The 12,378-nt window shown below is 35.5% G+C and overlaps 3 protein-coding genes across 5 annotated transcripts; 1 reads left to right on the forward strand and 2 right to left on the reverse strand.

The window, feature by feature from the left end:
* Positions 1 to 534: 534 nt before the first annotated feature.
* On the reverse strand, positions 535 to 2,497 carry LOC110808128 (Mitochondrial transcription termination factor family protein). Its single transcript, XM_022033502.2, has one exon. It carries the CDS (start codon positions 2,102 to 2,104, stop codon positions 581 to 583), a length of 1,524 nt encoding a protein of 507 aa, XP_021889194.2. The 5' UTR covers positions 2,105 to 2,497; the 3' UTR covers positions 535 to 580.
* Positions 2,498 to 3,055: 558 nt separating this feature from the next.
* Positions 3,056 to 7,272, reverse strand: SEC15B (exocyst complex component sec15B). Of its 3 annotated transcripts, XR_015819403.1 has the most exons (3): positions 4,599 to 7,272; positions 4,319 to 4,377; positions 3,056 to 3,541 (listed from the first exon to the last, which is right to left on the reverse strand). XR_015819403.1 is itself a non-coding variant. In XM_022033479.2 (2 exons), exon 1 carries the CDS (start codon positions 7,036 to 7,038, stop codon positions 4,615 to 4,617), a length of 2,424 nt encoding a protein of 807 aa, XP_021889171.2. In that variant the 5' UTR covers positions 7,039 to 7,272; the 3' UTR covers positions 4,077 to 4,377; positions 4,599 to 4,614. The 3 variants fall into 3 exon arrangements, 2 of the variants coding, with proteins under 2 accessions (XP_021889171.2, XP_021889173.2); XM_022033479.2 differs by lacking the exon at positions 3,056 to 3,541 and having other exon boundaries at positions 4,077 to 4,377; XM_022033481.2 differs by lacking the exons at positions 3,056 to 3,541; positions 4,319 to 4,377 and adding an exon at positions 4,405 to 4,432.
* A 2,541-nt stretch (positions 7,273 to 9,813) lies between these two features.
* Positions 9,814 to 12,314, forward strand: LOC110808129 (large ribosomal subunit protein eL18x-like). Its single transcript, XM_022033506.2, has 5 exons — positions 9,814 to 9,923; positions 10,006 to 10,095; positions 10,245 to 10,373; positions 10,811 to 10,993; positions 11,921 to 12,314. The coding sequence occupies exons 1-5, from the start codon at positions 9,921 to 9,923 to the stop codon at positions 12,077 to 12,079; spliced, it is 564 nt and encodes a 187-aa protein (XP_021889198.1). The 5' UTR covers positions 9,814 to 9,920; the 3' UTR covers positions 12,080 to 12,314.
* Positions 12,315 to 12,378: the final 64 nt, after the last annotated feature.

The following is a 12,378-nucleotide window of genomic DNA, read 5'->3' on the forward strand; positions in this document are numbered from 1 at the left end:
ACTGAATAAATAAACTATTGTCCTCTTCGACGGAGCGACTGAAATCAACTCATGCCCAAACAGCATACCTGTTTACAAATTGTTGCTCATCTCAGTTTCTGGAGATCAGAAGAGAGGTGGACTCAAGTGTTTATGTGTCAATTGGAGTAAATAACTGCCAATCAATCCTCTGTGCCTGTGGACAAAAGGATTTCAATCCTGATCTAGGGCTGGCCAAACGCATGAGAGTTGTTCACCAGCAGAAAGAGAGAATGGTAACCTGAAGCACCATCCCATAACTTTCTCAATTGCATCACTAACCCTGCTGTTGCTGCCACTGCTCAGAGGAGAAGATGGAAAAACACAGGAATCCAACAAGAGAAGGAAAGGGCTCGCATGTGATATACAAGCTTGCCTATCAGAAACAATAGGCATATCTAGCACAGCTCTCAAATAGAGGCTCATTTGCACGAGATTATTAAATGAATAACTAAAGGAATAATAAACCAATAGTAATGAAAAGGAAAGAAAAAATAAGATAGCAAAAACTGGCAATTAAAAATTTGAATTTTCATTGCTTGATGTTACTAAATAAAATATACTACAAAGAGACTGTTCGTCTGTAGAGTACTTCTTCATCATTCTCATCTTCCTCATCAGACACAATCTCGTTTCTTGGTAGCTCCAACCTCCCACCTATACAAAACGATGGACCTGCACCCTCTGATTCAATAAAATCACCTTGTAATCTCTCTTCAAATCTCTGATCACTACAGTTCAGAAACCAATTCAGCGAAGACCTGATTCCCTTGTTCAGCAACCTGTGATACCTGGGTTTAATTCTGGACTCTAAGCTATAAGTGAAGTATTCTGGGAACTCCACAAGCTCTTTCATTGGCCTTCCCATCTCACTCTTGTAGAAATAATAGCTGTTTTTCATAAGCTCAATTCGCGATGCAACTAGTTGTGGACATTTCACCACCATCTTTGCCACATCCTCTGGTGAAAATGCCCGTCCCAAAAGGAAATCAACAGGTTTCATAATCACGTGTTGGTTAAGGCTCACAATCTGTGGCATCTTTTCTACCACACAAGCAAAACCCTCTGGATCAATCTTGAGCTTTAAACCAAAGAAATATTGTTGCGAAGACATCTTAGCTTTCAGAGGTAATCCCAAAATTTGGGGATATTGTGCTATAACTGATGCAAGTGATTCGCTCCTGATGCCAAAACTAATCAAGCAATCCACATTTGGTTTAACAGTCTCCTTAAGATTATAACCAAGTATATATGCTCGCTTCTCCAACATCCTAGCCACAATCTTCTTTGGTAAACCTAGGGAAACCAGAAAATCTATAAGCGGCTTAATCATAGTACCAACTCTCATTCCCAAAAAATAAGGGTACTGTGTTACCATAGGACCAATGTCTCTAGGATTAACCCCAATGCTTACTAAATAAGCAACTGAAGTACTCATAGTGCCTTCAAGCTTAAACCCTAGAAGCTCAGGATACTTCTGTAAAACATACCCCATATCTTGCTTCTCCACATCAAGCCCACGAAGAAACTTAACCACAGGGGCAAGCTCAACAACAACACTCGCATGCAACACTTGCGGATAGTTCTTAACAAACTCCCCTAGTTTCGACCTCTGTATCCCTATCTTCTCCAGGTAGCCTAACACAGGTATGATGTTTTTACGGAGACTACAGCCCAGCATCAACGGGTACTCGTTAATGTCATCAATGGTTAATCCTATTTTCTGTAAGAACTCGACCCGCTGACTCATTACCTCGATTGTAGATGGTAATTCTAAACTTTCCAATTCATCAGGGATTATTCCTAAGCTCTTAAGATAATCACATATTTTTACGCGATTAATAAGCTTTTCTTTCTTGCCTTGTACCACACCCCAAGTGACCGTCGGCATCTCGTACTCGGAGAACTTAGAAGACTGAGTTGAATATAAGAAATGTTGTAAAACCCTAGAAGGGTTTTGGATTTGGGGGTTGCCGGCATATGAGTTTTGCCGGGCTTTGGAATTGAAGAAGATTTCTGTAAGGATGCTGTATTGGTTTCTGGAAAGGGAAGAGAATTCTCTTCTTTTGAGCAGTAGTAAGCTCATTTCAGGAAATCCAAAAAACCGAAAATAGAAGGAGACGGAGACTTAGCAGAAAGGGAAAATCAAAAGTTCTCTTCTTCTTTTCGTTTTACCTGAGCTTGCAACAAGAATCAGACAGAGAGTCGAGACAGTAACTGATTTTTCGGACTGCGAATGCACTGGTCGATGAGAGCTAGAAACCGGGAGGGGAGGAATGAAGACGACGACGCTATCGAGTCAGCTTTGGGCTCGGGTCCGGGTTAATAGATCTCGAGTACTAACAAACGGGCAGACCCGATAAACAAGCCCAAAACAACTGCCCCACGACAACTACCAATAGGTTTTTTTTTTTTTTTTTTTTTTTTGTGTTTAGGTTTTTTTAAAAAAATATTTTTTATGATTGTTTAAATTTTTTATTACAACGAAGATATGCCTCTGCTGAAATAGAAAAAAAAATAAAACGTTATATTTATTCAAAGTAATTATATATTGTATGTAAATATATAAAATTTAGAAAATAAAAACTCAAGACAGTTTTTTACAAGTAAACAGATATTTGAACAATTTAAATAATATAATAATGAATTTGTAAGTTTAATATATTTATTTTTTTAATCAGGATATAAAGTAGATAATGAGTTTCTAAATATCATTCTTATTGCAATTTATAATTTTTATTACAAAAAATATATATAAAAATCTGTAGCTTTCTATTATAATCATAACTTCAATCTATCAGATACATTTAAATTATTTTTTAATGTGTTAAGCACGATCATAACAAGAGGTGGAGATAAAATTAAAGATGTGCTAAATCTGAAACCTAATTTTTTTCAAGTAATAATTCTAATTTTAAAATATTTTTCCTATCAGCTCTGGCGTACTTTAACTAATAATTCTTCCTAAATAATATGGTGACAACAAAATACAATAAAAATATGATATAATTTTAAAAAGAAAAAAGAATATCTTCAATGCTTTTTGGAAATTTATATCTTTGTTGATACTTTGTCCGCACATAGATATAACATTGTAATTTACACATTTTAATATATATAATATAATATATATATACTTATAAACATATATAGATTCCTATATACCATGATTAAATAAGCAAATGAATATCCCATCATAATGAGATTGCAAATATCTTCCATCAAATGCATGCCAAGGACAGTTGAAATTCTGCTTATGCTCCATAGTTCTGGCTAAGTTGAAAGTTACCTCAAACTAGAACCCAAGGAGTAGCTACTGTGATGGAAGCATTCACATACCTCACAAAATCCCCTACCAATGCTGAACTCCAACATCAATAACTAATCACCATCTCAACCAATCAAAAACTCATCCACAGCGACAAAAATCAAGTATACTCAGGCTAAGGCTAGTAAACAGCCTGCTCGAGAGGGCGGAAATTGGAAATAAAAAATGTCCATATTCCTTCAGAAGGAAAGTTCCCTGGTGAACAGGAGAGTTAATAGATACATTTACAAGACCGGAAATGGAAGGCTCCGAGGTGTAAAGATGAAACTATGTAAATATCTCTTACCAATTGTGGGGAATAGTCCAGCAGCTTAAGAAAATAAGATTATCAGTAACTTCAATATAGTTCGGGTAAGAACCTATAGTTCCCCACCTCTATCAACTCCAAAATTGCCGTAACATTGTGACATTGTCAATATCGAAAATACTCAAACACAAGCTGTATTATTTACATAGTACTCCTCAATTACTTTAGAAATCTATCTCCAGAAAACTTTATAAACTAAATGGCGCCATATTACTGAAAACCTTCAATATTTCTCTCCTACTGTTGGACTTTCCTATTTCAAATAATGTATTTTATTCCCCTTGCCCACTCAATCGGTTTTCAAATAGATGCTTATTGGCCTAACCCATCTCTATCTACTAACTGTCCATCTATGCTCACTGATCTCATTAAACTTAGTATATAAGTGTGCTCCTAGTTGTGCACACATGTAAAATGTAAGAATAGAATCACAATGAACACATCCCTAATAAGAAAAAAATCAAACTTCCAACTACAAAATTCACACTGACCAATATTATATATATATATATATATATGACAATGAAACAATAAAATTTTCCAACTCTATCAAAAGATAGCATTGTTGATCCATGACCTCAAATGACTACAAGCATGCGAGACTGAATTGTACCGACCATCATCCTTACCTACAAAAAAAAGATTCAGAGTAGAAGGTTGCCCACCTTTTCTTTGGGGAATGGGGAAGGAGGTAGAAAGAGCATAGAATTTGCCTACCTGTAACCTGATAGAGTAGCCGAGAGACATGAAAAGCAGGAACAGGAAATTCATTACTATGGCTGAAAAGAATTTAATACAACTGAATGACTGATGCATGAGTATGAGACTGATACATACAAATGAAATTTTCACATCTATCAAGAAAAAATTGTAGGCATTATCAGAAGAAAATAGAATTAGCAATTGACCACTATGAAATAGTGCAAATCCCAATCAATGCCATACTTTAAGCTTGGTGGTATCAGCTTGCATCCCTGAGTCTTTTAATCAAGGCATCAAGTGACTTCTTCTTTGGATTCTGCCGGGCTCCCCTACTTCCAAAAGTTCCAAATAGTCTATCTGAAGGATCCCTCAGCTTCTCTGAAATTGTAACAACTTTCCTGTAGTCCAGAGTATTGTAACTCCTCTCTCTGATCACTGGATTCAAAAAGTTCTCTGGATGATTGCTCAAAAGCAAACTGATCAACTGTCTTGACTCTGCAAGTGCCATTTTCAACTGATTTGCCTCCACATCTGTGATCAATGGAGAGTGGTTCTCTGCAAAAGATTCCAACAACCGAATATCTACATCAAGCCCCATGATAGCATTTACATTAAACCTCTTAACTGAGTCCCCTAACAAGGTTCCAACAATCTTCTCTGATATGTGGGAAAGAACCTCTTGCAAAACCCTTTTAAGAACTTGAGCTGGTAATATCTGTTGCGCAGTTGAAACCAAAGTTTCTAAGTATATTATAACTTCATTCACATATTCATTTCCACCTTGCAAAGGCTCATCAGCCATCCAATTTACATTCTCAAGCAATATCATGAAGCCATCAACCTTCTGTTTGAGCAACCCAGATAGCATCTCTTCTGCTTTATCTCGGGCATCGTTTAATGGGAACTGTCTCCTACCCCTCTCTGCCATTCTTAAGGGAATCCCTGAAAGCTGTGCAGCATGACAGAAGAAGAAATCACAAGCACGCTCCAGTACAGCCATATTTGCTGCAACCTGCATGGCTTGAGAAACCCCATGAACAGATGTGTTAATGAGCTTTAACAGTGCTCCATCTAAAACTTCGCTCAGAAGTCTATCCAAATGCTTCTTAACAACATCAAAAAAATCGAGCTGCCCTCCATATGACATAAAGCTAACAGAATCCTCGATAAAAGACCGTACAATTCGGCAACAATCAGGCACCGTAGATGAGAATGGAGCAACATAAGGAAATGCTGGTATAATGTCTGATGTCTGTATCTGAAAAGAAAGCACGTTCATAGAATATTCATACTCTTTCTTCATAAGCATCTGCTCGAACTTGTCAGCAGCAAGTGCTTCTGCAATCTGTTTACTGCAATCTGATAACAGTAGTTCGTGGTATTTATCTCTATGCTTGCTCAAAACATCAAGCAGGGCATCAACCGGATATCCATACCTTCGCAAAGTCACCCCTAACAAACTCACATAGTCCTTAATCAACAATAGATGATTGGCGGTTTGCATCCTAGAGAACTGATCTTCTAACACGGAACACATTTTACTAACAGCCGTCTCCCACAAGTTTTCAACATCCATTTTCGAAATCAAACCCCCACCAGTCCTCAAAACCCGATCTTCCACTATGAAAAATCCCGCAATTTGAGCAAAAAATGTCTGGTGAGATTCAAGAAAAGGAGTCATTGAAGATACCTGAAAATCTGATGTCAATTGAAGCTTTCGGTTCTCGAAGTAGTACTGCTTGAATCGATCTTCGAGGCCTAGAGTCTGGTGGATGTGGTAAGCTCTATAAAGCGGAGTCAAATCAAATCCTAAACCACTATTACCATTGCTATACCCATCCTTACCGTCATCCACGAGGCCACCACTATTGACACCATCCTCCTCGTCTTCTTCCTCCAAGGCGTATACGCAATCTCGCAAGCTGAGTCGGCTCTGTTCCTCGGCTTGCCTCTGTTTGATCCTGAGCTCCTCCTCCCGCTGCCTGGCGGACGATGCTTGCCCAATCGCCAGTTGCCCTAAGTTCCTGCTTACCACGCGGATCTCCACGAGCCAATCCCCAAATTCCTTGCTTACCTTCCTCTCGATGTGCGATCGAATCGCTGGAGTCTTGCTCTCGAGCATCCTCTTGAGCGTGGAGGACGGTGTTTTGTCAAGGAACTGCGTCTCGATTGAATCGACGCACTTCAAAGCCATGTAAAAATTATCACTGGAAAGATGTTGATTCGCCCTGGAGCATACCTCCATCAGTCTGATACAGTAGACGATAGAAGACAAGGCATGATTAACGTTCTTTGACACGTTTTGAGCCTCGACGTAGGAGTCGAGGGAAGAGAGCAGGGGTCCAGCGACGGACTGAAGACGGGAGTTAGAGTCATAGAGAGAGGATTTCAGAGAATCAACATCCGAAAGGAGAGATCGAAGGTCATCGACGGCGAGGATGAAATCCTGGTAGTGAGCCTTGCAAACCTCCTCGATCTCGGACTCCTTGGACCGCGCGAAGTGCCGGAGATGGTGAAGCAGTGTCTCCGGCTTCCCCGACGCGAACACCTTCCTCACGAACGGTCCCAAGTCCTCCCCGTTGCATATGGCCGACGACAGCAGCAGCTGGTCCAACTTCTCCGCCGAATCGCCTCCATCTCCCGTGGAGGGAGCCACTTTACGCCGCGCCTTCGTCGTCTGCATTTCTCCTTTTCACTATCTCTGGTTGGTAACCGTTAATCTGTTGCTGGTGCAGGAATCAATGGTGGTGGCGGAAAAGCAGGGAGGAGATGTAGGAGGAGAGAGAGAAAGAGGATGAGAACGGCTTGTTCGGACAAAGACGATACTTGTTTGGACTAAAATGACACTGCTAATATCCAAGGACTTAGAGAAAGGCCTGAAGGTCATTTCGGTCATTTCAACTAAGGGCAGTGATTTATTTTGACTCGGTGACTTCCCGGTCATCCAGAGTCTAGTCTGGCTGGGGATTTTGTATCGGAAATTTAGAGCGGTTTACGGTAATATCAGTTAAACGCCGTCGTTTTAATTATATTGGTCATCTTGAGCGTTCAATTTTTAATATTGTGATGGCGGTAGCCGGGTGATTTCTCTGCCAATTTGATTTTTCAGAACACGGAAATTAGATGTGTGATTCATGCTAACCACAAATTTAATTATGTATTATTAAGATTAATTTATTAAATAAATAGTTTAAATAACTTTAATAAAAATACAATATATTAAAATTATAATATATTAAAGTAATAATTGATAGAGTAATATAATGAGAATTTTAAACAAAATAATTAAAATTACGTACAAGTAGATAATAAATAGTATTTTTAAGTATCATAAAGATATTGATTAAGTTAGATTATTCCAATAGTCGATCAATCAATCAATTAAATTATTTTGGATAGATATTAAGGTGAGTTGATATAAACTTGACATGTTATTATTATTTTTTAACACAATTTAAATTTACTTAAAATACATGATAAATATAATTTTTAGTCAATTATATACATGTTAATTGGTTCATAATGCGTGCACGAAACTTAAAAAAATAAGTAACGTCAACAAGCAAGCAACATATACAATTTGATAGTTGAATTAGTTTAAATTTTAACACAGTATAATGTAAATAATAATATAACATAAATATTAAAAAATAATATTATAATTATAAATCAATTTCACATTTAATTCAAATTATGTATTTTTCGTAATTCATTAAGTAACAAGTAAATATATGCATTTATTATTATGAGTTATGATACATTATTATTAAATTAAAAATATACGTTTACATTTTATTTTATTGTATAATTAAATATATATATATAATATAATTAAAATATAAGAATTAACACGTAATTAAACCAGCGATACAATAATAATTCTTCTCAAGTAAAGTATGGTTTACATTTTGTAGCTCTCAATGCATTTATAGTTATTGAAGAGTTATAAAAATTGGCTAAATTTATTGATTTAAAAGTTTGTAAATTTTGACTTTTAATTATTATAAAATTTAAAAATATATATTATCTTATTAAATCTCAACAAATTTATTACTATTTAAATAAAATAAATATTTTATAATAATCAATTTTTTAATTTAAATATTTATAATTAATTAAAATATTAACATATTTTTTTATATTAAAGTTACAGATATATGCGGATATTTTATTTAAAAGCTGTCTATTTAAAGTAGTGAATTTTATTTAAACATTATTAATTCTGAAATTATTTAAATGATAATTGAAATAATGTATAGCCAAATACGTGGTTAATAGTGTGCGTGTGTGTGTGTGTATATATATATGTATGTACAAAGAGATACATGTCCACAAGTCAATCCAGGCTGTCCTCCAATTATACCAACTAATAGCTGATTTGGAGCTAGCCTGGGCCCACAACGTGACAGATGGGATGAACAATTATTCACACAGTCAGTCTTTGAATTGCTGCAATGCTATGGAAGAAGACGGTTCGGGTTTGGTTGATCCGAATTGGACCCGTAAATGATATTTTAAGATTATAGCAGATTTAATGCTTCTACTTTTTTATGGAAGTACATAAAATAGTTTGATGCGTACTTCTACGATTTAGTAGTAGCAGTATCTCCCAAGTATTTTGATGGGTCCGTGCATATATTTTTAAGTAATAACAATATAAATTAGTAAATAATAGGAAATAGGAGACGAGTACGAGTTAAAGAAATACACATATTGTAAGTATTGGATGCGTGTTTATAATTTTTATATTTATATATGTTTCTCTTTAAAAAATAAAATAAAATTTAAGATTGAATTTAATATTATATCAATTAATAAAAATAATTAAGTGTGTGTTAGTTTATTTTTTTGAATTAATTATTGATTTGAATGATATTAAATTATGTAAAATATTTATTTTATAGTAATTTAAAAAAAATGATTGCAAAACAAAGCAAATTTTGGCAAGATGGGGTGGTGGATTGGGTAAATATAATTAGATTTAATTACGAAATTTTATGAGTACATTACCCTTTTAAACTCAACAATTCAGCAAATAATTACTGAAATTTGAACAAGTATTTTTAAAATTTCCAAACATATTATAATTTATATTTAATACATTTTTTGAAATTTTTTAAAATGAATAAATAATAAAATTTAATATTTTAAACAATTATCTCAAAAATTTATGAATAATTTTTCTAACACAATTTTTTTTTTTAATAAAAGACACCTAAATTTTATTTATTTTTTAACATATAATAACCGTTGTGTATTATCAAGTATATTTTAAAAAATATTTTATGGTTAAATTAGAAAGAAATATTATAAAAAAAATCCACTAAATATTAAAAAAATTATTGTATTGAAAATTATAACCATTAAAATTTGAATGAAATATCGAAATTACAGAAATTAATAACCTTTTTACTAAAATAACCGGGAAATCTCGTGTCCCAAAATTATTTATCTAGAAAAATTATATAAAGGTGCAAAAGCTTAAACCCCTAACCCTTCTCTGTCTTCCGTGACTCGTCTCTTTGAAACTGAGCAGTCGCCGGCAGCACCAGTACTCCAGCAGCAATGGTAGCTGCTTTCTTCCTCGAGCACCGAGTATAGTTTTCCCAGTATTTTCTCTCTAACTTGTCTTTTCTATTTGTGATTTCAGGGTATCGATTTGGTAGCTGGCGGTAAGAGTAAGGGTTCCAAGCGAACTGCCCCCAAATCTGACGATATCTACTTGAAGCTCCTGGTCAAGGTCTCTCTCTTTACCTACTTCTCTCTCTCTCCTTCTATATATATATATATATATATATGTTTGTGTGTGTGTGTGTGTGTATTCATTTTGTGTGCGTAATTGCAAACGTGTATGTTGCTTTTGTTTACACCGAGATGATATCTGATCAGTTGTACCGGTTTCTGGTGAGGAGGACTGGTAGCAACTTCAATGCCGTGATATTGAAACGTCTCTTCATGAGCAAGGTCAACAAGGCACCTCTATCGCTCTCTCGGCTCATCCGTTTCATGGAGGGAAAGGTACGTCTCCTATCTCTTACCTTTTCTAAGTGCTTGTTGGTTTATAAAGGATCCATGGAAATGAAAAAGAGTAAACACATATAGCTATGTACTCTTTTTTTATAATATATCCTCTCTGTTTCTTACGTTTCGTGGTAAGTTGCAAATTGAGCAAAGTTTGGGTTCTTGCCAATGCAATATGGTAATTGGTAGGAAATTGTCATTTAGTTTGCAAAACCCTCGAAGTGAATATTTGATATTTGAAATTAGTTTATGGATGGCAATATAAACTGCGGTTGTGAATTTGTGAGCTGTGAAATTTGATTGGGCATTCCGTAAATTTTTTGCCAGGGTAGAGTCTAAATAGTGACCAAAGAAGATTTCTGTTGTTATAACTTTTACGTAGTTATTGGTTTTAAACTTATAGGCTATGCTCTTTTATGTTGTTGATTCATTAGGAGGGCAAGATTGCTGTGGTTGTTGGGACTGTAACAGACGATGTTAGAGTGTATGAAGTCCCAGCTCTTAAGGTTACTGCATTGAGGTTCACCGAGACTGCAAGAGCAAGGATTGAGAAGGCTGGTGGGGAGTGTTTAACATTTGATCAACTGGCCCTTCGTGCTCCTCTTGGGCAGAACACGGTATGTATCCTAGCCTTATTTTGTTATTGAATTTCATTTACTCCAGTAATGCTTCTAATTTGAATTACTTCTGTGTATTGGTTGCAACAGATTAAATGATGGGTTATGTTTACTTGGTAATTTTATGTTTTTTTTCATAAATAATAATAGTTCTGAAAGTATAAAAAGTGGGAAGAAGATTTTTTTGCTTCCTCTGCCTCTATAATTATGAAATCGAGTTTTTCCCCCATTTATAGCTTCAGCTATGTTTTGTCATTTTGCTAATAGTTTTTGATGCTTGGATAGTTCTCTTTGTTGGCGTTGGAATGTTTCCAATCTTTAAATTTTTGTGCATTTACCTTGCTCAGGTCTCATAGATCTTTGGCCTTTCCACTTGTTTTCTGTTTTCAATAGACAACTATTATATAATTGGAAGGGGAGTAAGAGCAATGTCACTGTTCTCTTTGTAGCAGCTGGGATGGTTTTCAAATGTAGAATACTGTATGCAAATAGCCTAATAAGTCCATACAAAACTAGCAGAAATGTTTACATTTCAGCAATGTCATAAGCTTTAAGCCTGCTTGAGATGGTTAGGATATTGACTAGGGCTGCCATGCTGATCAAGTGCCTTTTAGTTCGGTCAAGGTACTTCAACTTAATAGAATTTGGGGCTTTATCGAATCATGCTACTCTGATTAATCACCTGTAGTTGGGGCTTTTAGAATTGCTAGCATGACTCCAAAATTTCTTGGATTGTTACCTTGGAAATTGCAAAGTTAATCATTTTTGGATGTGGATATCTCTTGTTTGCCAGCTTTCAGGCCTTTACTTTGCCAGCTAGCACTTCAAATTTTGATTGTTGTAATGCAAAGCCTTGCATGACATTCTAATCTGATTAGCACGGTTTGATTATTTTTAATCGAAAACTCTTCTGGCCAAATGATATAGGTTTTACTCCGTGGTCCTAAGAATGCCCGTGAGGCCGTGAAGCACTTTGGACCAGCTCCTGGTGTGCCTCATAGCCACACCAAACCCTATGTACGATCAAAGGGAAGAAAATTTGAGAGGGCTAGAGGTAGAAGAAACAGCAAAGGCTTCAGGGTTTAAGTTGGATTCTTGGAAGGAAAAAGCAAACCATGCAAACGACACCTATCCAAGCAGAGAGAGATCTATAAATTTGCAATTGCCTTTTGGTTTTTTTTTCTCAAATCTTTGTGTAAGAGTGTTATTTTGTCAGGTTTTAACCTATAACTTTGGACTGTGTATTTTTGGGTTGGAAACGTTGAAGTTACTATCTAGTTTCTTGGAGATAAGTTCAAAAGAAATTGTTTTAATTTCTTAATTTGTAAATTTTGGAGAGATATTTGCAAAATTAAAAATTTCTGGGAAGTTTTTAATCACTAGAA

This window comes from Carica papaya, chromosome 5, assembly GCF_054855325.1.
Source record: "Carica papaya isolate Zhongbai chromosome 5, ASM5485532v1, whole genome shotgun sequence".
Lineage (NCBI taxonomy): Eukaryota > Viridiplantae > Streptophyta > Magnoliopsida > Brassicales > Caricaceae > Carica > Carica papaya.

Excerpts from the sequence above, each read along its gene's own strand:
- LOC110808129 (XM_022033506.2), top strand. Across the intron at positions 10,096-10,244 it reads ACTTGAAGCTCCTGGTCAAG|TTGTACCGGTTTCTGGTGAG; the intron begins GTCTCTCTCTTT and ends ATATCTGATCAG. Across the intron at positions 10,994-11,920 it reads CTCCTCTTGGGCAGAACACG|GTTTTACTCCGTGGTCCTAA; the intron begins GTATGTATCCTA and ends CAAATGATATAG.
- LOC110808128 (XM_022033502.2), bottom strand. The coding sequence starts at position 2,104 with ATGAGCTTACTACTGCTCAAAAGAAGAGAATTCTCTTCCCTTTCCAGA.
- SEC15B (XM_022033479.2), bottom strand. The coding sequence starts at position 7,038 with ATGCAGACGACGAAGGCGCGGCGTAAAGTGGCTCCCTCCACGGGAGAT.